Raw genomic sequence first — 25,665 nt, forward strand, 5'->3', positions numbered from 1 at the left:
TTAATATACTGACAGTAGCTTCACAGTTCATTTATGAAAACCTTTTATATGTTCGCAAAAATATAGAGCAATTTACTAGAAAGAGTGATTTACACAAGTTCAATACAAGAAACAAAAATAAACTTGCCGTTCCAAATTTCAGACTGCACAAGATTGGTAATTCATTTATGGGGAAATGTATTAAACTTTTCAATAAATTACCACAAACTGTTGTAGAATTGCCCATTCATAAATTTAAAGCACATATCAAAAGCACCTTAATGAAAAAGGGCTACTATAAAGTTGATGATTATATAAAGGATAAAAATGTTTGGAATGTTTAACTACCTAGCTCGCATTAATACTTATGACTATAATTTGTATATTTTAAAGACTGTAAAACCTTGAAAAGGAGGCTGACAATAGTGACTGAGTTTCTTGCGCTGCTTCTTCTCAGCACTGGCCCATTTATTGTCCCGAAGCAGTGGTAGGGTTAATATTGGGACGTGTAAAAGCGCTTTTTTAAAGCCTATTTGCAAAAATAAACGAATTTTATGAATTTTAATTTTATGAAAAAAATGTGTGATTGTTGATATGTTAATTTCTTTCAGTACCGAGTCGACCTCTGCGTTATTGTAATAACTAATGTAGGTACGGAATACATTTTGAAAAACATTTTTTATTGTTCGCCGACAAGCCTTGTTGTGTGCGTATATTTTGACTGCTCAATGACATATTCTTTAGTTACACCTGCTCTACATTCGACACGGGACTTCGCACGTGTAAATCGCTTGCATACACGACTGCATTATTTCTAAACGATTGCGCGCAAGTAGGGGTCAAGTTATATTTCAGTATCTACATTATATACTTTATGGGAAGTAGGTAAATAGCTTTCCAGTACATCAGATGTAAATTCTTTTTCCTTAATATTGCAACTTTTTTAGTGAAATGTAAAGTCAGGTGAGTCGAGGCTTTAAAACTATTTAGCGTACCTTATCTCGCTATTTTTTAGACAATAATCACACCCCATACAGTTTGATATACTTATGTACACAGATGATTGTCGTTGCAACTGATTTCATCTAATGGGTGGCGATTTAGTTATCAAAGCAATTTTGATGTTCGCCAGTGACCGAGCAAATGAGCTCTTGAGACTTTTCAATTGGCCATAAATGATGCCCCAGACATCCCCAATGACATTGTCTCGAAGTGTCAGAAGGATCTTCATATCCTTGAGATGTCCTGAGTGCTTAGTTTGAGTTTACATACAAGGTCATCACTAGTGAGCGCGTTAAAAAATATATGAAAATTTAGTCCTTGAAAGTTTTCGTTAGGGTCGCTGTACAATCCGTCATACATTTAATGCATTTTTTTTACGCGCTCACTGTGACGACGTTTGATGTTGTAAGTGAGAAACAAATTCAGTGTTTACTGAACTTTATTTCTCAGAGATTCGTAAAAGTATCCTGAAAAATACTGACCACACAGAACAAGGGTCGGTTAGAAAATCTTCATTAACTTCGAAACTGACCTAGCTTTATGAAATAAAGACTAAATTAGTTCCAGCTTTAATTTATAAATAAATAAAAATGCCTAGTTTTGTTTTATAAAGCTATAAATGTCACGTACTTTTGACGATTAGAAGATTTTCTGACTGAACCTCTTTCTTTGCGTTTGAAGACTGATTAAAGCCAGTCATTCCGGACCTCATTTCCTACACATATTAGAATCGATTACTATACATAGGTCGTCTGATTACTGGGATTATCTTCCCTTCCATCGATCCATCGCTGTAGAAGTTACATACAACCTTGAGCACAAAAAACACGTTAAAAATAATGATTCAAAATGTAAACTAACATTTCACGATTTGTAAGCTCACAAAAATAAAACAAATTACATTTTACTAAATAATAGAAATGGGCACTGTCCTACGCTACCGATATACTATTTTCTTCATGGCAAAGCCGCTTAGGAAAACATTCCACAACCATGATTTTTATTATTATTTATTTGAACAAAAAGCCTTTCCGTAAAAATAGTGTAAGCTCCGAACGCGAAGCTTAAATTTTATTTTGTTGTATTACGTAAGCAATGAAATATTGAAATGGATTTTCATTTGATTAATAACGAAAGTAAATACTGTTATTGGATGCAGAGGCTTTTAAAGATTGTGTAAATATGAATTACGAATGGATTAACTTTGTTTACAGAATTTATTGGAGTATTATTTTATTGTGTGGGAAGGTATTTCCAGGTGGGTATTATGAAGCCATTTCTGTACAAGCTATTAAAATTTATCCTTCAAGACTTCGACAATGATTGCTCTATGCATTACTAATGCACTATTATCTGGTCGATAGGCATTGAACCGCCAATTGTTCGTTGTTTACGTAAAAGAAATCATTTTTACCGTATTTACGTAGTTAATTTTACGATTTACTCGTATAGGGAAAACAATGCAACGGTTACAACATTCTAGTCTGGCGACAAATTTTGAAACGTCACAATGTCCGCTGGTATCCATTAAGGAATTATCATCCCCGTTCAGAACTGAAATTGGAACTTCAGTACTGGAGTCTGAAACTGAAAATCCACACGAATTTGCGGCGTGAATTCTGTCAAACTTGTAACTCCACTCGCGCCTAGCGTAATGCAATAACTCGTTTCGGTCAAGTGGTTCGCGCCAACGTAAATAAGTTAGCAGTAATTGATCAATTACAGAATCATCGGTTTCATCATCATCATCATCATCATCATTTCAGCCATAGGACGTCCACTGCTGAACATAGGCCTCCCCCAATGCTTTCCATGTTGATCGATTGGTAGCGGCCTGCGTCCAGCGCTTCCCTGCTACCTTTACGATGTCGTCGGTCCACCTTGTTAATCATCGGTTTATGGGATGATTACCTGATAGCCCAGTTCGTGATTTCGGCGAGCTGTGCTAAATGCAATGACGTCATCGAAATAGGGCGGCAGCTGTTTCCATGAAACATCAGAGATGCGTGCAGGAGTTTGGAATACTTTTGTAAAGTCCTACTTGTAGGTAGGACTTTTCTATTCAATTGAAGTTGTACGAGTTCTATTGAATGAAACCAAGCTTACGATGTCCTACGTATGTACTTAGTATGCAGTTAATATTCAAAGAAAAAATAAACTTCTAGAAACTTACCATAAAGTTATGGGTGAATACAGGGTGTTTTGGAATTGTTTTGTGATTTGCACTGAGTTCATTGACATGTTAACGATACTCCGATATTTTATCTGGAAATAAAATCACGACGAATTTTATTTAACCCTTTTCTCTCCTTAACGTGCTTATTTATGTAAACAGCACATTGGCTTTGGTGTTGTCCATCGAAAATATAAACGGAAAATGTGGAACAATAGTGGATTTTCTGGGAAGGCTTTGACTCTTTGGCGTCATGATTTTTAGTCGGAAAATATTTATTTTTGTTTTTGGCCACATAAAATAAATATTTTTATTAACAGATTAACAGTGATTTTAACTACTGTGTGTACTGTTAATCAGTACATCCATTGACATTGTAACAAAGGTAGGAGCTAGCTCGAGTTGAAGCTGCATTAGACGCCGAGATGTGAAGCGCAAAACTGACGAGGGACACCGAGGAATGTAAGGAATAAGTTATGGATTAACGATACGTATTTATACCACAATTTTCGTCATCATCTCTATTACCCTACCATCTACCATCAACCACACCATCACCACCATTACTACCACGACCGTCACTACCAACACCACCATAACCGAGGTAGTGCTGATGAAATCACTAATACTGAGTAAAATTGCTCAGATTTCCTTCGATTCTTGATCTTTTTCTTCTTCTTCATCATTATCACCACCATCACCAACAACACAACCACTATCATCACCACAACCAACTCATAAATTTTTATGAGTTCTTTCATCACAATGAACATTAGTCCCCAGCGGGAATAGAACCGCAACCGTAGCTGTCATTATAGTCCGGTCCGCAAACCACAAGGCGGCCGGCGGTCGTCAAATAATTTCATAATTTACACCAAACAAATAACCATACAAAAACTGTCACTATTCATTAATATTCGTAATTATTTATGTACAAATCAGAATTAGCCCCCCAGACGATGTCGAATAAAAAGAAACCCTTGTAAACTTACTTCACTTTGCCTTTCGAGTTCTTTAAACTTGTGTTATGGCTTCGTCTGCGTAAATTTACTCAAGGATAATGTAGCATTCTAATTAAGAAAGATTTTTTTAAATCATTCCTGTATTTTTTGAGTTTATTCGTTGCAAGCATACAAAAACACATAATCTTTCCTCTTTACTAATCTAAGGATGAATTTCGATACTCAATTCTCTACAACTGATTGTTCCTTCCTGAGGGTATTTTCTATGAATAAAAATTGACACCCTTAACACGTTGAGTGCGAAACCAGGTCTATAGACCTTGTGTACGTCTCGCTTACCGTGCGGCTAAGAAAATTATAGTCTTCCTTGTCGTGCGAAAGGCATAACTTCAATTGGGTCCGGTGTAGGAAAGTGATGAATATATATCTATGATGTATTCTTAAAATAGAATCCAATGAAGTACCTACCTTAATACCAGGTTTTTAGACCTGGTACCGCACGGAAGTAATAAAATGTCTTCACAATGCGAAACCAGGTCGAAGCACCTTGTACCCTGCGCACCTGGTACCGCACCCCACGCTAACTTCGTGCAGCCAGTGTTGCCTCGCATTCGTAAGAAACGCACATGTCGACATGGCGTCAAGAGAAACAAACAAAATCAAAACTGCAAATTGATTATAATTTAATTTGCTACACGATTTATTGCTAATTTAAATAATGTTTTTCGTGACAAACATTTGAAGTTGTGACTAAATGTTATTAAATAATATGTTTTCTCTAAATATAGCTTATTTAAGTATTTATGCACGTATGTCTTATTTGTAAAATATTTAGACTAAATTATTAAAACATCTTTGTTTGTTACTTTTTTAAATTTTTATTAAAACTTAATTTAAACTATCGATATTTGTATTTCACATCCCTAGAATACCCACCAGACTTCCCTACTTCAGTGCGGCACAGGGTGCATAAGCCTTGTATTTTGAATATAGCTATAATTTTTATACTAAACAAGTTATTCACGAACGCCTTCAGGTGTATGTCAATAAATGCATTATTATTAATATTCAAAGAAAAAAAACACAATATCTATTAACATGAAGCCAAAAATAAAATTAATATATCTTAAATATTACAAGGTCTTTAAGCCTTGTTCCGCCACAATGTAAGTTTTAATACCAGGTTTACTGACCTTGTACCGAAGGAATGAAAAGTATTAGAAAGTTACTGCCGCAGCAAAGGTGTTAATATATCTATCTCACATAGTTTAATTGATAATTTTTACCTACATACCTAAATAATTGAAGTAAAAAAATGCGATGTTGTCTTTACGTAAGGATCACCTGTTGGTATGCAAAATTAGGGGTTAGGAGAGAGGGTTAGTACTTACATACAGCGCCAAGAAAATGCTTAAAACATTAAACAACCGAAAATGTCTGAAAACTGATCGATTTGATGATCCCTAAAGTGTTAAGTATACGTCACGGGCACAGCGCTACGCTGGCCTATAGGCTAGAGAGTGCGTGTAATAAAATTACGGAGAAAATGATAAAAAAAATTCGACAACCGAAAATGTCTGAAAACTCAAAACCGTTCGGTTTGATGATCGGACCCCCAAGCCTACGTCATGGGCGCAGCGGCGCGGCCTGCGCTCGGCGTGGTCTGCTGCTGCATCTGCTGGGCAGGACCCGCGTTGAAGCAGCTAGTTCATCGCGGGCCAGCGCGCAGGGAGGTTGCATTTCCGGTTCCGTTCGCGCCGTCATGTCCGATACTAGTGCGTATACTTCCTTTATACTTTATTGATTGTTATTATCGGTGATGATTTTAAAAATTTAAGTCCGGATATTTTTTTGCGACAAAAATATTTATCGATTTTTCAAAGGTTCATTTTTGGTTAAAAAGTTTTTTCCAATTTTAAAACTTCGAATTACAATTTAATCAAACAAATTACCTAGCGTCTTTTTAAACAAATGATAAAAGTTTTAATGAAAGTTTCTTATAATAAAATCCTAATTAAATCAACTTAAAACAAAACTTTTCTAAAGTGCTGCTGAAGTTTTAATCGAAAGGTTAATTTATTGAGAAACTAAATACCAATAATTTGCCGTAACCTAATAAAAACCTGTTTGTAAATTAGGCACCTAGGTAAGTAATATTTCTTTAAAAGGGCTTAAAGGGAGGACTTGTTTCGCCTAATGCCTAGCCCCAATCATGTAAGTTAGACAAAGTTCGTTTCAAGCCGTTTTAAAACGCATTTTACAATTACTCAGTGCGATTATTCACTCGCAAAATTTTAATTTTCTCATGTTGAGAGTTAATTAATTTATCCAACCAGTATTATTAAAGTCCTAAATCTAACGAAATGTGCCGCCATAAAAATATAAATTACATGAAATATTGAAATAATTTATCCACACATTAAAAAGACACGTAGTTAAACTATTTTCTACCATTTCTCGTGTGAATAATATAATTGTGAAATCATGTGCTAAACTGGATCATTAAATTTTAACCATCTGAATCAGTCCGTTAATAAAGATGCGCGGTAATAATTAAAACTCGTACCATTGATGTAATAGATATTGGCATGTGAGTTTAAATCGCACTCTTTCTCATTTATTTTTCACAATTGAAGCTGCTTTTAAGTATTGAAACTGAAGGTTTAAAGTTATTTTCTACGTACCCGGGCCATAATTGTTTCTTAGATGAATACCTATGAGACTCAATAGTTGTATTAATTTAAACCTACGAGAACTAAGACACACAAAAATGGAAAACTTAAACGACCTCTCTAATATTTAGACACAACACTAAAATCTATTACTTATTTTGATATTCGAATATTGTTAACCTGAATCCTATTAAATATATTATGTATTTAGATTCAGTCTAAAAGTTGCGGAGTTTCGGTTTATACAGGGTGTCCCAAAAAGTAGCGTCAAGCCGAAGCCCAGAGGTAAAGCATCAATAGGGCTACCGGAATCACCGCGACTTTTGATAGTTTTCGAGTTATGATTTTTTTTACAACATTTATAGGATTTTTAACTTTTTTGGTTTACATTCGTGTTATGGATGTAAATACTTCTGAGTGAAAGTACCTAAGCACAGAAATTTAAAACAATCACAACTCTAAAACAACCAAAAATCGCGGAACGTACATGGGGGTGATTCGGATAGCCCTAGTGGTGCTCTACCTCTGGCCTTCGGCTTGACACCACTTTTTGGGACACCCTGTATAATTCTACACAAACACACGTGAAGTTCACTCAACACGAGCTTATAAACTTTTATAATTAAATGTGAATAGTCCAGCACATTGGTCTGGTAGACATTTTAAAAGATTTTTGTAAATACTTAGATAAACTGTTTGAAGTTAATTATCTTTTTTATTGTACTTATATAATATCGGAATCCAAAAGGCAAGCTTAATGCCATAATGGCATTCTCTTCCAGTCAACCTTAGTACTAACAGTATAAGTTAGAACTACTATTTTTATATCTGACTTAGCAACATCCTAAGCAAGTTATTTAGGATAGTAGAGTAAACTTCCAGTTAATGTACCTCTATTAACTTTCAGAAACAGATTGAACTTCTAGATTTGCAAACAGATACCTATAGCGTACCAATTTTTGTTTCTGTATTAGTTAAGGTATACAAGTGTAAATGTTACTGTATGTTTTAAATTCAATAAATTATTTGTATTTGTATTTGGTGGATTTTGACATATCTGTCAATGTCATGTCAAAAATAACCAATCATGCAGCATCTGGATGATTTCTCGCGTCTACGTATTGCCATCTGGCGGATTTTTCAATCGCGAAAACCCTCATTGCAACGCTTGTGCCTTTGAAGTAATGTACATAAAGGATTTACTTAGAGCGTTGTGTCCAATAACTCGCAGCAACTCTGTCTGTCTTATAGTTAAAAATACCAATTAAGCGAGGGCAGTTAGTTAACAAGACCATCGCTTGATATACTCGTAGCTCTTGTAGTTCGTTTTCTCATCATTTGCTCGTAAATCATTCTACTAGGAAACTGTACCACAAACCGGAAAATGCAGGAGAAATGAATATGAATTCGGTTTCAGATTTGAACTCGATATTTATTTGATTTCCACGTATCCCATAGCGAGGCAGCGAGGCAGAAATAGGTGTGAATAGTCCTGTCATGCATGGTGATAGCAGAGTAAATACAAACGAGTAGGTCATCTTCATAGAAACGCACCGAGCGCGGTTTGTACGTGAGCGCGCCAATATACGTATGCGGCGCGCACGCACACACTGACAAAATACGGCGCAACCACGACTGGGGCTACCCGCTAATCCCCTCTAAATTTTATGAATAATAAATTTTATGCTATTTGTAAGATTCCTATCGTTGCTTGGTCAGTGCAGAAGATCCTTGCCTTGACACATTGACTGCGATCCGTAAGAGAGCCACTCGTGCGCACTCGAAACGAGTGGTTTGGACTGTCCGCGTCATTGCAGGTCTCGCGTTCGAGTGTCGCTCAATGTCAACAATAATTAAGATTGTTACAAGTTTCATAAACTGCATTTTAATTAAGTAGAGTTGGCCCCCGTAATTGATGCCTACTGTCCAGTGTCCATGGTGCATTCTTTTCAAAGGTTACTTTAATCCTTTTTTTGTCACTTGTCATCCGCTTTGCACTGGAGGAAAGTCGAACCAACCTTCCCATGTTCTTCTGATTATTTTCGTTGCGGGTCCAATGACAGTTTAACTTTCCCCGGGACAAAGAACTTCACTGGTTGGGTTTTTATTGGCGGTCAAGCTGTAGATCCTGGCTACACAGTGGTTGAAGCAGTAGGAACGGAAGGTGCGAATATTCCCCTTAGAGTTGACGCTGTACTCAGTACATAGATGATGCTTATCACATTAACATTGCCCGCAATCCTATTAAGCTGGTTAACATGGACGCCCACATCTCCATGACCACGAGGCACGTAGAGCACATAATAACATTTGTGAACTTGACCTTAAGGGTGTTAAAAAATATCGCTTTTTTCCGTAACAATATTTACTAAATGTCCATCGCATCGCAGGAAAATTTCAGCGGCTAGCTAGAGCTTAGATTTTTTTCACCAAAGTGAATTTTCACAGTTAATTTTTTACGTCCAACATTTCCGATATTCTCTCGTGTGCTCACATGCTCAAGCTCTGAAGCTATTTACCTGTTGCTTACGAAGTAGGTAGGTCGTAATAAAAGTAGATAGTTTTATGTAACACAGGTTTTACGTTTCAATTTATATCTTCTTATTGAAAATTGCTTGCATTCGAAGTAAAAGCACAGAATAATAAGCACTGTAAAACAAAGAAGTACTCAGTTTCACAGGAAGTTTCTTTTGAAATTAATTTTGTATTGACACAAATTGTTTGCTTTGAATAAAATTTTCTTTCAAAGGAAACGACATAACATGGGTGCATGCATACCTACTATCGGTCCAGGGTTCGAGTCTAGGTGGTAATCATCATTAATTATTATTGTTAATAGTCAAAGTAATTTATTATTAGTGATTGGCAACGCTTTGGTTCGGTGAAAATCATTTCAATATATTTTGTAAGTACGAGTTAGTGCATAATTAAATATGGGATTGTTAAATTTGGGACTGCTTTTGCCTGAAAATAAATGATTTTTATTTTTATTTTTATTTTATTTTATTTTATTTATTTTATTTTAAATAGATACGTTTAACCTGCATTATTACTGTTTTTATTTTATGAGGATATACCGCTTAGTTTAAAAGTTATTACGTTTTCTTTACAATAAGTAATTGGAAGAAACAAAATTCTATAAAAAATTAAAAAAAAATCTCAAAAATTTTTTGACCTCTTTTTTGTCGATAAAAATAGGTCTAGTTTCATCTATTTTCATATGTATACTTTAACGTGACTCACACTGTATATTGACTTGGCCATCGCAGGAAAACACGTGTAAATTAAATTATTTAGTGCGATGGCCAAGTCAATAATTTATGTAAAACGTTAAATATTTCCTGGCCTGGACTTGGTATTACATGGATCTCACAACTTTTTACCGTAGAACAACTGAGTTGCGAGACTTGGTTTTTTTGACAAGTATTGTTTTTGATGGGATCTCATTTCTTTTTGTATTTTGTAGACAGCAGTTATGTATCTAGAAAACTGGACCGAAATTGAAAAATTTTACTCGACTTGGCGGTTGCACTACCGTGCCCCCAAATCTCATTTCTTTTTGTATTTTGTAGACAGCAGTTATGTATCTAGAAAACTGGACCGAAATTGAAAAATTTTACTCGACTTGGCGGTTGCACTACCGTGCCCCCAAATATTTTAGTTTTTCCTTGATTCATACACCAAACACTACTTATATTCCAAATTTGAAGCTTCTAGGTCTGCTAGAAGTGCCTTAGAATTTTGATGATCGGTGAGTCAGTGAGTCAATGAGTCAGTGAGTCAGTGAGTGACAAAATTAAGTAACTTTGACCCGTTATAATTCTTAAACTACTGGTTCAAATTGAATGAAATTTTAAATATACCGTGTCTTTACAATGCCTGCATAGCTAATGAAAATTCAGCCTTCTAGTTTTATCCACAACGAAGTTACAGGCAGTCGAAAATGGCCTGAATTGCTTCGAGAAAAGGATGGTACGGCCGTGCCGCTTTTTTGCTCGACTTGGTGGGGGCACTGCCGTGCCCCCAGATGAATATTATCTTCTTGATTTGATTTGAACCTATACACACGTTTCGATCGACGATTTTCAGCTCTCTTTTATGCATTGATTTTGTAAAATAATATAAATGCTGTATTCTGGTAGCTCAGAGACATTGTATTATGAATCCCTTTGACATACTCGTAGCTTTGGGAACCTGGAGATTAATTATTCATTTGCTATGTACTGTACACTCGAATGAAGTAGGTACGTTTGCGATGATGGAGGCTTTGATCCATTCGGTCGGTCCTGGCAGAGATTACCTCCTCCGAACCAATGCTTTGGCAATTACGGTGTAATTCGTACTAACCTACAACGGGTCCTTTATTGTATCGGAGTTTCGATTAACTAAATTATTGAAATCCTATTGTAGCTTTGATTAAGAATAAATATTTTTAAAGACCAATATTTTCCACTTTCTTGTGGTAGAGAGGGGCGTGCATCTCTAATGGAGACTAAATGGCTTGATGGATAATTAAAAATTCTTCCTGAAAATTATCAATTTTTCTTAAATGATAAGTACCTACCTAACCTTTTTAGATACGACTTCTTGAAGGTAGCAATGTGGTAGCAATTAACGCTCTGCTGAGATTAATCTAACCACCTTTCGTAGATTTGATTCTCCAAATTCTCCTAAACACAAACTTTAGGAAATTCGTAAACAGATATCCGACAGGGATATTCTGGGAGATTTCCTAGGATCATGAATTAATTTAATAACTTTAGTACCAGTATAAAGTTACCGGCTGCTGGCCGTGGTTTATTTAAATATCAAGTTTCTAAATGCATTTCACCTAAGGCGAATATCATATCTCTGAGTTGAGAAATTATGGAATTCAATAAACAAACTTCCATTCATCATTTGATCTGCTTCAAGTTTAACTTGTTGCACTCGTAGTTTGCTTCAGGGGTTATCTCCTAAGTCCAATCCATCTCTATCCCAAAATTAACTAGTTCTCGTGTAAGCTATTTTCAAACAGAGTTATTTTCGCATTGGAAATACTTGTATTACTAAAAAAATAAGACTTTTGCTTTAAATCGCTGTTCCATATCCACCCAAGCAGTTTAAAGTAAATAGATGAGTCAAACATGGAATATCTTATTTGCAACCCTTTGCATGCAAAAGTTATCCGTATTTGAAAAGTTTTTAGAATTTTTCCTATTTTTTTATAAAGTTGTGGTCTGTTTGAGGAAGTTCGTTTTTCACTCGATAGATGGAAAGTTCGCAGAAACCATTCCCACCTGAAATATGTATCTTATCTACTCTTACTAATGTTACACACTACTCAAATATTTAAATTCTGTGGTAAATATTTAATTAATATCCAAGCTTTTTAAAAGTACCTACGTCTTAATGTAGCATCGTAATTAAGTAGTAGTGTCGTTTAAAAAACCTTGAAGCTTAATTAATTCCGATCGCGCTCCGATTTTCAGTTAACCACAGTTTTGGTGGAGTTAATCTGTTGGTCAGCTCTGTTTTTGATTGCATTGTTGTTGTATCTGCGTCAATTGAACGTGTGGTCTCAACGACCTGTCCAATACATATTGGCTTGTTCCCGAAAGTTTGTGGCGAGTATTACGTGGTCATTTTGGAGCTGGTTTAAAAAGCCCTTTGCTGGTGCAGTGGTTCACTAAGCTGAAGTGAAATATGATTAGCGTTTTTGAGTGAATTTTCACGCTATTTTCATTGAGGCATGAATTCGATTATCACACCATATCGGAGTGCACATTTTTGTCGAAGCCGCATACGTTATTTACACCTACTGCATATCACTGGCTGAGTTATTGGATCAGAAGCTTGTGGTGGCTTTACAAGATGTCAAGATTACAACAAGATTACAAGATGTCGTGACAGGATCGGAAGGTTTTAGCTAGTTTTGTGTAGCTTTTCAAGCTTTGTTGTAGAACTTTTCTTTCTTCTTTTGAATCTCTTATGTAGAAGACTAATTTAAATATCAATGTGGACTGAAAATATTAAGTAAACTACCTTTCTTAATTTCGTATACCTCAACAACACCATTGGTTGGTGACCTTGGCCTCGACCAGCTCAAGACAAAGGTAATGCCAAAATAATTGAGGATGTTGTCGATTTTTATCCTATTTTACTTATAGTTAAGTAGAACATAGTATAGTTTTATAAATAATAGTTACATTATATGATATGACATGTCACACGTAGGCATGAGTCATATTAATTGAGGTATAAGAAATATCTACCATTTGCAAGAAGATTATCAAATGTGTATTATTACACTACTAGTATACACAGCAGTGTATATTTAAATAACTTCCTTTGGTACGATGCCTATTATTAATAAAATTGTTGTCATGTCAGCTCAATCATAAAAAGCGAATATCATGAAATGATGATCATACATGATTATTATAGGATGATCTAAGACGTATTTTATTTTATTTCATTTCCTTTTCTACGAGAAATCTTCTGAGCCTTGCACATAAGCCAGCAGCATAAATTGCTGCTAACTTGTGTGTGACGTAGACCACTAGCAGTGTAAAGTTTAAACTCTAACTAAACCTATTCACGTGTATTGAGGGAGGAGGCACGTCTCACTTAAATATTTACATAGGTACTTAGCCTCAGAGGACATTTTTAAGACCTTGGACTCTACGCGGCGTTAATATTAACTGAGCTTACTTTACGCGCTCCGCGGTTTAAGGAAAACATTAAAAAATAATAAACGGATTGGACATTTAAGAGGTGCAGTAATTTTAAGTAATATAGGTCAGCTGGATGACCTGCTTAACTGAATCGTGCTTACATTGCCTTGATCGGAGTTCGCTGTAATCCTCTTGTATACGATTGCATTACAGATCTGCCTACAAAGAGAATGGGTTAAGTGTATTAAGATGATCTATTCCAGCAGTGGACGTCATTTGGCTGAAATGAACGAACGAACGAACGATACTTAGTTAAATAAACTTAATTACAACATTTGACTTCCAACGAATGGAGACAAAACCGTCGAATCTTTTAAAAAAAAGCTCTCTGTTGCCGATGAATTTGTAATTCGTTTTACAAGTCAGAGTTCTGCCAAGTTGATAAAAATAAACATGTCCATGTTTTTTAAATCAGTATCAAAGTTTGCAATATACTTCGGTTTATTTCTCGCTTCGCTGACCTGAATTGAATGACGGACGTTTCCAATAAGATTTAAAAAAATATTGTCCGAATTGGTATCTATTCTGTAAAGTTTACACTCTTCAGATACAGGCTTTCATCCATCGGTATTTCCATCGGTATTATGGAAAGTAACATGATAATAATGCGTGCTAAGAATGGATGTAAAATAGAATCCGGTTCCAACATCTTTACGCACTGAGAATTTTTCAACAATATTTGTGATTTTACCTTCTACTTTTGCAACAGTTTTCCTCTAAGTTACAGGGAATAATTTACTAATCCGGCCTTCAAAAGTTTTTGGTAAATACTCTATACATTTACTTGCTCATGAATCAAATTCCAGCCTGAAGTTTGATTACCGGTATCAACCGTAAGGGTGCGCATGAGCACGTGTAATCGGTTTTATTATACAGCAGCTGTTTCGTAATAAATGCCATTCTCGAAGCGTGAAGTATTCGCTCTATCGCGCTCGATCTATGTCGTGTTTTCCATAGTTTGCGATAACCTTGATCAGGTTATTGTTTGGAAACTTTGTTGACCGTGGTTAGTGCTGAGTCTTACTCGTGTTCGGTGAGCAAATAATTCAGATTCTGACTTAGTATCGCTAACATAGTTGGCAGAACTTACAACGTTGCAGGCAGGTGGTAGTCTTAACTTAATTAATATAATTATATAGCTCAAACTGTTGGCGACTTGATATCTGCTTTATTAGCAAGTCCTACTTACAAGTCCTAGAAGATTCTTAGTTACTAACAATTTATTTATGGGCTTTGCTTGAAACAAAAAAGAAAGTATTTGAATAAAACATTTTTAAACGTGCTGGAATCATTTGCCTGTGGTTCAAAAGATCGTATAGGTAATTCAAGCTTAATTCTCTAATATTATCTCGTCAAAATAAAAAATATTTTTCTATAAATCTGCCACAACACTAGTACCTATTACATTGCGCTGTGTCGTGAAGAAGCGTTGCGAATTTTTCTTGCTTTGGAAAATACATTATGAGTAAATTAAAAATTCTAATGTTAATTAGAGAGGTCGGACCTGATGATGATGATGATGACGATGATCGAACGTTCCCGATATTATAAGCCTATAGAAAAGAATTCATTGTTAATAAGTAATAAGCATTTTCTGTTAATAAGTAAAAGAGCTTTACAAAAGCCAATTGACAGAAAATTATTGACTCTTATTCTTTTACCGAATGAAATATTTTAAATTAAATAGTTATAGCTGTTGATTGTCTGAATAAAATAAATAAATCAACAATGCGAATGTTCGGCGAGCATTGCCCCAATGTTATGTACAGCTCTGTGCTGCGCTTGCGCTTAGTTATAATTCTTTAGGCTCATTTACACTGCGCGGAAATTAGCCAAGTCAAGTAAAAAAGACAGTGGGGTAGGGATGAAAATCATTCATTTTTCGTTGACTTTCTTAATCTTAAGTCTTTTTGACTCGACTTGACTAATTTCCGCGCAGTGTAAATGAGCCATTTGCGATGGTATCGGAACCAGGCGAAGGCGAACTTGATTATGTGTAATTAAATTAATTATTCTTGTGTTCTTAGACGATTTGTATCACAAACAATTATATCAATAGCATCTTGTAGTTAAAACGTTTTACCTGCAAATCTTTCGAATGGAAATACCTACCATTCGAAATAAGTAATGGAGAGGTTCTAATGTATTTTCCACATACTTAAGATATATCAAGTTTTCTAAAAGCAAAAATAACTACCTGCAAATTCCACCATGAAGATAACCTGTGTGACCACCATCTATGAGGATAAAAGTTACAGAATCTTAATGTATTCTAACTAAAGTACACAGTAACTTACTTAGTTACTCAATAAAGAACCTGTTGGTCTCGTTAACATATTAACAAGGTAATACGACATTAGTATCGCGGTCTTTGAATTTGAATTTGAATTTGAATTTGGGTTGAATTGATTCAGGTCTTCAGTTCGGCCTTTGCCATCTACTAACACCCGTATTCACAAACATTACTATGATGTCTCACAGTGCGCGTGGACGCACAGTGTCACCCTGTGCGTCCACACGAACCAATCACAGATCTCTATTTAACGCTGTGCGTTCGATTTGCGAAGCAAGCATCGTTTGTTCAAACCACTATTCAATTTGGTATAGAGATAGTTTGTCACAGGGAAAACAAAGGTTTTGGAAATTACGTACTGAGTGTGCTACGTGCATACTTTTTTAATTTCACGCGAATGAGGCGGCGGGCAAAAGCTAGTTAAAAGAGTAAAGCACATGCAAGGCGACTCCTAGTTTCCTTGAATATGAAGCGTAGACAAAAAGGTGAATTTAGAAGAAAATGCACATTTCTAAAATGACCTATGGATGCGAAATAAATTAATTCTTGCTTGTGTAAGAAGCTGGAATTGATTGCCAATTATATGATTTATATTAAAAAAAACTCATAAAACTAATTATTTTTGCAAGTGGGCTTTTAAAAGCACTTTTACACGATATAGAATAGGTATATTTAGATGGACATTTTTGGCGTTAGTTATTAACACCGCGACAAGCCAACAAAACGTTCCTTATTGAAGCAAATAGCATTTGACACATGTTTAAACGTTTTAGCAATCGTTGATGCACAAAAAATACAACGACTTGGTTCATTTAACTCGCTAATTCGATGTTATTCGTTGCCCGGTCGTCTTGGCACACCTCTGTGAACTGGCAATTATTTGTTACATGCATTTACGAATATGATTAGGTTACAATGGAAATAGGGTAAGAAGATTTCCCAAAAAGAGGACTTCTTTTAAAGTAACTTTAGGTACCATTTTAAATAAATAATTTTACTTAAGGCTTGGTATTTCTGCTAAAGTAGGTATTTCGCGCTGTCAAAATCTGCGCGCGCAATTCTTCGCCGAAGACAGCGCGCCAAAGAGCTCCCGCCACAATTTCCAGCTACACAGTATAGAAATACGCAGTTGGTTAAGTTAGGTTGACTTCCTTCCCTTCAAGCGTCACACTCACAACACTTTCTAATACAAATCATATCCAAGTGATACAAATTAAAACACCTTTCACACTTTTTGGGAATATATTCTAGAATCGAATAAATATAAAATATAACTGCAGAAGTAAACACGGTTCAAAGTGGCCGTGGCGTCGCCCGACCTTCTGGAAGTTCTGCGCCGGCTTAAAGAATTTCAAGATTACGTCACCCGACCTATCGGTAGGCCCTTGGGAGCTTGAGCGATTGGAAAAACATTTTATGATAAGTTACTCTTAGTAGCGATTATTTAGAGCTTAGATAATAAATTATAGTTGTTGCAATTCACGAAGCTTTGCATGTGGTTAATAACATTAATCAGTACACGCATCAATTTTGTTCAGTCTCTTTGTTTATTAATAAATAAAAATATCATACTAAAATTGCAGAAACATATTTGTTTGTATTGGTCTGGGTGTTTTCTTTCTATAATATGTATGACGTATGTACGGGGTTCTGTATCGAAAATTACTATGAGCATCACACGCGGTTACCTGCGTACCTCTGTGCACTCATGGGAGTTTAAGCAGAGGTCCCTAGAGTTTGACTTTGTGCTTTGTTTATAGTCATTACGAAGCAGACTGATGGGAAACTGCACTGTCTTGAATTCGAAAGGGTAATTTGACGGTGTTAGGAATTCTAGGAATAAATACAGAGTCTCCTCGTTGAGATTGAGACATTTCAATTTGAGATTTCACTTGACATTGAACACAATCTGACATGGAGTTTTCAAACACTTGTAAAAATAAAAAGTAATTAAATCAAAGGCACTAAGTAGTATTGATATCAACTTCGAAGAAAATGACTGCCAAAATTACTTTCTACCCGTTCCACGTCTTTCATGAATTATATTAAGGAATTGTTAATCTAAATTTCAAGTAGATTTAAGGCATCACTTTGTCCCATACAAACTATGCCCCGTTTTTCACCCCCTTCATTTCATGACCCCATTTCGGAAAATCTTTTCTTATGAGATGCCTACGTCATACAAAGAACACACCTTCCAACTTTCAGGTCTCTACGATATCCGTCAGTCATTTAGGACAAAGCATTTTTATTAATTGTCCAATACTCTATCGTTCCAGGTATGTCATTGACAGGAGGGCGCTACTATCTTAATGGGTTATTCATTAGTCCCAACTTTATGCCACTTGATATTTCAGAATCGTTTAACTTTAGATAGGTACCTAAGCGATTTGATATTCGGAGTCTTTAAATGAAATCAAGTTCTGAGATAACTTGAGGTGTTGTACCCGATCAAGCTTTTCATTGCAGGACAGTTAAATAGTTTTATTATTAGTTTCTTCTCTAAGTCTTAAATTGTCAGAGTAGGTAAAGGCTCCATGAGAGCAAAATTTAGCTTTATAATAGTTTTAAATTAAATTTCTTGAAATGTTTGACGCCTTGTAATCTCTCGTTAATATAGATCCACACAAATAAAGAATGTTTGACTTCGACTTTAATAATTATGCTCTTACATAATTATAAATAAACTAGCTTTCCGCCCGCCGCTTCACCCGTGTGGAAATTTTCGGTTTTTATATAACCTATTACACTCAGATGTAATGTGGCTTTCTATTGGTTAAAGATTTTTTAAAATCGGATCAGTAGATCCCGAGATTACCCCTTACAATTTAACATATATACAAACACACAAACTTTACCTCTTAAAATATTAGATATAGACACGTAATTTGAAACCCTTTTTTGTTTTATTCTTTTTTTTATTTGAAATATTTCATAATCCAAACTAATATTTACTGTAAGTAAATGCTAAATAGTAAATATTAGTTTGGATAATAATCAAATAATATCCTACTAATGTCTGGATGTCATGATGTCTGGATGTTTGTTACTCTTTCACGCAAAAACTACTGAACGGATTTTGTTGAAACTTTACAGTATTATTGTTTATAACCCAGATTAACAGTATGACGATATGTGGCAAATAAATTTCAATAAATAAATAAGACGTGTCTAAAAAGCGCCATCTATCGTCATTGGTTAAAATCTACAGCACTGGACAAACTACGGTATGACGTTCGTAAATATTCATTCGGGGGAAGCCGTGAAACGCCATTTATCAACATGGGTTAAACATCATATCTAACGGGGGTAAAACGAGGTCCACGCGAACGAAGTCGCGGGCGGCCGCTAGTTTATAATAGGTAGCTTTCCCTCCGCAACCTTATTGGTATTCCATGTATGTGTCTTTTTACTGATTTCTGATATACATTTCATGTAAAATTTGTCCAGTTATAACTCTATTTACATCTGCATCTGTAAGTAAGGATTCATGTTCTCCAGCCCAGATGCCGAGTAAACAGAATCGTCTTTCAGTGACGTGCAGCTGCCCCTATATTTGACCTAATTTTTTATTATTTATTTGTGTCAGTGTGCTCTTCTAAAGAGTGTAAGACGATTGTATGTAGGTACTATTAAAATGTAATTTTAACTCATTGGTTTTGTCTCATATTTGAGGAATGTACTATGTATCATGAGTAGAGTCTTATTTTAAAAGGATGCCAACGATTTAAATTTCAATAGGTAGACAAAATTCATAATTCTTAATTATCAAAAATGTTAGCTTTCTCCAGTAACACTGATATTATTATACTGTGACTCATCAAAGTCATCGTTGTCAAAAATATTGACAAATTGCGAACTGTCACGCCCAAAAAACTGACACGCGTCCGTCCTCCGTAAGCGCCACCGCGCGACTGATTGAGATTGTCCAAGCCGTCATGGGCGATTTTTTCCACATTTTTTAACATATTAACTAAATAAGACGCAATATAAAAATTTCATCCGTTAAAAGCCCTCAAGTTATTTCTGAACTTTAGTTTAGTAAAAGATTCAGAATCTCAAATCGCTTATTTTAAAAATAAAACCATAAATAGAAAACTAATAGAGGTAACTTTGGGAATTTATTCTATCGAGTCAACTTCATCAAATCGTGTTTCCATCCGTTAATAGCCCTAGAAAATATCCTCAACTATGCCCAAAAAAAATCTTAGCCTTTAATTTTACTGTTTAGTACCTCAAAAATGAAAAATGAAAACCTCATTTTCACCATTTTCTCTGCTACCCGGCCTTAATAATGCATTAAAATACGAGTACCTAGTACGTCAATTGCAACGCGTGTTCCACAGAGTAAGTCGAAAAAAGCAACCGCTGGCTATACTAAATATTAATTACCGCGGGTATAGTTTTTCCTGACTAGCATTTTTATGTACAAAAATAGGTGTAATAAATAAATGTAAATATTGAATAAAATCGGACATAAACTCGGACTTAGTCCAGATTAACGTCATGAGAGGTCTAAACTGGACACACTCGAATGTATGATAACTGTTGCTAAGAACAACTTGACTTTTAGAACTCAAGCCATGAATATTTAATCCTCAAGTAAAATACAATGTTTAGGACAAGGTGTTGGAACTTAAACTCTATAGTAGAGACATTTAAGATGAATTTTGCCGGGTAAGCCTTCTGCGCCTTTCGCAGTAAATCAGAAACCAATGACATCTATTTAATTTATGACGTTTATTAACGACCGCCATTTTATGTCAATGGCATCATGGTGATTAATTCTTGCTAATATTGTGAAAGACCAAAATACTCACGCCAATTTTAACATAAATTTCGCCATGTTGTCCCTACTGCACTAAAAATTTATTAATAAGGGTCGCAGCACACGGGCTTCACGCCACTATTTTTCCTATAGTTTTCACACATTCCAAAATGTATGTAAATATGCCAGTGGCGTCGGTTTTGTGGTTGTGGCCGGTGGTAGTGTGCGGGGACCCTAAAACGGTATATTCTAAGTTTTAACTTATCTTGTTTGAGGGTTTTCCAACGGACTAAATCATTTTTCTTTTTACCTTAACGGAATCCAGGTCTTGGATAGAATGATGTAAATCGTCAAAAAGAAAAACTGTTTAAAAATTACCTACCTACTCCTTTAGTTCTCTCTGCTAACCGTACATACTCGTAGTACGAGTATTTTTCTGCATTGTTGATATTTTAATGAGCTAACGCGAACAAATAAACCTACTGCAAATATTTACTCTGTACTAATAAACAATCGCTAGTACCAGTGGACAAATATCTAGTTTTGTGCGACTAGTAGTCGCCGTCAATCGTTATATTGGCTTAGTAGAGTGTATTTATATTAATATAGTGTATAGCGTATGTACCAGATATTAGGACTGACAGTGTGGTGGTAGCTCAGATCATAGAAGATGATCTGAGGGTGGTAGGAATGACGGTTATAGTGCGACAGGGTTACTTGTATGTGGAGAGATTTAGGCCCAGTTTTTTTATTCGTAGTTAAAATAACCAATAGTAAAATTTGACAGAAGTGAAATGACAAGTGGTTAAATATCAGAAAAATGTTTTACGAACAATGGTTAGCTTGACTTTTAGTATCTACATTTTTTAACTATTAGTTTACATTTTTTTAATATTTAACCATTAGTAGCAAAATTTAAAACTATATCAAAAAACTTATTTTAACTATGAATCAAAAAACTGGGCCTTAGAAAGTCATAAAATGTCATTACTGAAGGAATGACATGATGTCATTATTACTATACTCGTAGTAGTGTGTGGTCCGCTTAAGTATGAATGGGTTGTAATGGCGTGTTCTGTGTGCAGGTGAAGACACCATGAAGTCCAAGGAGCGGGTGGAGATCAGCGCCATAAGTGGCAGCACTGTCTCCTTTGCCACCGATGCCAGGTACGTTCTTCTAGAATATAATCTTTAAGATTGTGCGGACTCGGGATGTGGAATTATGTAACAATAACATAAACAGTTGACTTTTTATGTAGTTTACTAGAAATTAGAACTAATTCTGTCCCGAGGATCAAATGTAGAGATCAATGTCGGCCGTTTGGTGTAGTGGTTCGAAACGGACTACAATTCCGGAGGTAGCGGGTTCGATTCCCGCACAGTACAAACATTTGTGTGCATGAACATATTTGTTTGTATTGGACTGGGTGTTTTCTATGTATAATAAGTATGTATTTACAAAAAAAGTATTTAAGTATGTTTATATGCGTTGTCTAGTACCCATAGTACCTACAAGCTTTGCTTAGTTTGAGACTAGAAGCGCAGTGTAAAATGTCTAAGGATATTTATTTATTATTTATTTAATATCGCAATGTCACAACACGTACGTTTTCAGCACACAAAATAGCATTGTGATACTGGTTTAAAGATGAATGAAGGTTTTGTAAGGCTTTTAGTAGCTATTTTTATCACAGATGTCCTCAATAACACATGCGTCGAATATCTTTTTCTAATAAATACTGCATTAAATTCCTCCGAGTAGTTACGTAGTTGGTAGTTACTCCGAGACTACTCTCCAACTTTGTCAAACTTTTGATATGTCGGTAGTTTGCTTGAATTTGCCTTCCGTTACTAGATATTACAAATAAGTTTATCTACACGTTCGACTTTACAGGAATCTATACGGAAATATATGAATGCAATTCTCTTCTATCTATACTAATATTATAAATGCGAAAGTAACTCTGTCTGTTTGTCTCGCTTTCACGCTTAAACCCCTGAACCGATTTTGATGCAAGGTATAAAGATAGTTTGAGTCCCGGGAAAGGACATAGGATAGTTTTTATTCTGGTTTTTGAAACAGGGACGCGCGCGATAAAGTTTTTAGTTACAGACAAAATTCCACGCGGGTGAAGCCGCTGGCGGAAAGCTAGTTCAATAATAAAGGAACGTTTTCTTTGAGTAAGTTTTTCTATGTTAAGAGTACTTTCCCTTCAGGCTCCGAGCTGGGGCAGGTCGTCATGGGCAGAAGCCCAAGAAAGACTACCCTAGGTAGTAAAAATTCTTAGTGAATTGAGTCTTAAAACACCGCCGTAACAGCGTATAACACTTGAACATTTCGACAGGTTCATCCAGTGTCTAAGTAGTTCAGTTGGAAGAGCAGTCGCCCGACAAGCGGTCGAGGCGTGGGTTTGAGTCCCGCCTTAGGCAGTTCGATACCCTAGGTAGAATTTAAGCTGATCAGTTAGTTATTTAACTTTAGGGTTGATAACCCATTTTTTTCGTGGGTTTTTCAATCTGTAAGCAGGAAAATAAAAAGAAACAGATGGTAGAGACATGATTGTGTGGCATATTATACTTATGTATAAAGCAAATTATGATCTAGCTACATACCTAGCGTCTTTCTGTTTACGGTGTTTTATTTATAAATATGTATGTTTTGAAGTAGAGCAATGCTCTGTTCCTAATGCAGGCCAGCTTGATATCCTAAACAGCTTTCAGCATTGAACTTTGTGTGAGCTTTATAAGTGAAAGTTGCAGTAGTAATGATTGGGGTAAGTATATTGTACACTAGCTTTCCGCCCGCAGCTTCGCCCGCGAGGACTACATATTTTTCCCAAAATAAAATGTAGCCTATGTTACTCGTGGATAATGTAGCTTTCAAATGGTGAAAGAATTTTTAAAAACGGTCCAGTAGTTTTTGAGCCTATTCATTGCAACCAACCAAACAAACAAAGTTTTCCTCTTTATAATATTAGTAAGTATGGATATGTATGTAGTTACCTACTCTTACACAAATTGAAATGAACATTATTATTTATAAGATTAGGGTAACAAAATAGATCAGCAGATCTTATAGTTAGAAAACGCTCTCTTCCAGAGTTTGGATAGTTAGCCCATGAAGAAGATGTTTGAAAAGGGGAAGGAAAGTTAAACATGGACTAATTCCCAGTTTCCTACGTCCCGTTCTCACCGCTGCAACTGCAGCTTGACCGCCAATAAAAACTCTAAGGTCAAGTTTGTCCCGGGGGAAAGTTAAATAATCTGTGGCAACCCCCAACGATTTGTTAATATTTCTATTTTACTGAAGCACTATCTGTACCATAACGGGGCATGTCTCATCACGGCGCGCAGAGCCGGGTGCACGCGTGTGTCGCGGTCCGCCGCCCGCGAGTCAAGGTCGCGCAGTGACCGAGATTTGCGCGCGCGCACCTAGCGCTGCCAAGTGTCGATATCGAGTTATCGATACGATTGCTAATAAAATTGCTACATCTTTATCCGAATTTTAATGCTATTAACAAATCACAATGATTAAAATATTTGTCATAAAGGATAGTGCCAGGGTCTGGACCAAGTGCTGCCCAGAATCAACCCATAGTGCATTTTGTTCCTCAGGTCAATACTAATGTGTAAACCGAAGCGCACTTAAATCTATCCCTGGAGTTAAGAGAAAAAAAGAGTTTTGTTTTGAATTATTTACATACAAAATATCATCGATATATACGTACTACGCATAAGATTTCGTGATTTTGGCATTAAATAACACTCGCTATGTTGAACTTAACCATACTGCATCCGTACACCTTACTTTAGTGCGACTTAGACATTCTTTATAAGCGATCTAACGCTGTTGCAATATTTTAGTTAGTTGACAGAAATCATTATTTCCAAAATGAAGCAAGAAGTTTTAGTTCTCTATCCTTGCGAAAAATCAATTTATTGGTGTATTAAAATTGATTATTGAAGTTATTGTAAGCTAAAACTTCTTGCTCCATTTTGGAAATAATTAATTTCGGTCAACTAACTAAACTACTGAAACAGCGCTCGATCGCTTATAAATAATGTCGAAGTCGTACTAAAGTAAGGTGTACGGATGCAGTATGGTTAAGTTTAACATAGCGAGTGTTATTTAATGCCAAAATCGCGAAGTCTTATCCGTAGTAGGTATACATCGATGATATTTTGTATGTAAATAATTCAAAACAAAATTCTTTTTTTCTCTTAACTCCAGGGATAGATTTTAGTGCGCTCCAGTTTACAAATTAGTATTGGCCTGAGGAACGAAATGCACTATAGTTTCATTCTGGGCAGCACTTGGTCCAACTTCCATACATGGATTGGCACTGTCCTTTTTGGGAGAAATAGCTTAAGTATTACAAGTATTTAGGTGTTAAAGACAATACCTACACATACGGCACAGGATCCAATCTTAATACTATGAATAGTGTTACTATGAGAATGAATATTATCATTGTAATAATCCTAGTGGGGGCTGTCTTTAAGAGTCACTCTACAATTTTAACGGATTGGCATTTTCAATGACTGTCTGGTTAATAAGCAAACTAAACCTGTTAACGTTTAAATAAAAGTTCTCTTTCTAAGTGTCACTACTACCATGGTATAAAATGAGTATTGCATACTATGTACTGTGTATCTAATTTACTCAAACACTTTCTAAGAACAACATCAATTACGAATACACTTTACGCATGATAATGATACATGCTCCTTATAAAATTCTCAAGATAAATGCGCAGTAACTATTTTGCCATTAACTTAATATTAACGTCTCATTGTTAATTCATTCAATTCTTGTTTATATTTACTTAATAATGTTTATCGATAATAGTCGCCTCACTATAAATGCGTGGGCCTTGTTGACTTATGAAACTGCATGAGAACCGAGAGGGTACGATACGTTTGCGAAAAGGTTTTTCCAAAAACGGCTTATTGTTCGCTAATTAAGGCATCTATTTGTCAGCGTGTGCAATACCAACTTAATGGCATCTGCCGATTGCAACAAATGTAAACAATATCTACACTAAAACGTTGTGGATTTCCAACTCTTAAAAATTAGCTTTTCAATTATTTTATTTTTTA

At 35.6% G+C, this 25,665-nt stretch overlaps 1 protein-coding gene across 1 annotated transcript in view; it reads left to right on the plus strand.

Annotated features, from left to right (window-relative positions):
* Positions 1-5,842: 5,842 nt before the first annotated feature.
* LOC135086823 (proton-coupled amino acid transporter-like protein CG1139) overlaps positions 5,843-25,665 on the plus strand; it is a 77,643-nt gene continuing 57,820 nt past the window's right edge. The window contains exons 1-2 of the mRNA XM_063981626.1: positions 5,843-5,891; positions 21,651-21,732. Coding sequence (XP_063837696.1) covers positions 5,879-5,891; positions 21,651-21,732 — 95 coding nt within the window. The 5' untranslated portion in view covers positions 5,843-5,878. The remainder of the gene's footprint in view (positions 5,892-21,650; positions 21,733-25,665) is intronic.

The sequence above is a fragment of the Ostrinia nubilalis genome, chromosome Z, assembly GCF_963855985.1.
Source record: "Ostrinia nubilalis chromosome Z, ilOstNubi1.1, whole genome shotgun sequence".
NCBI lineage: Eukaryota > Metazoa > Arthropoda > Insecta > Lepidoptera > Crambidae > Ostrinia > Ostrinia nubilalis.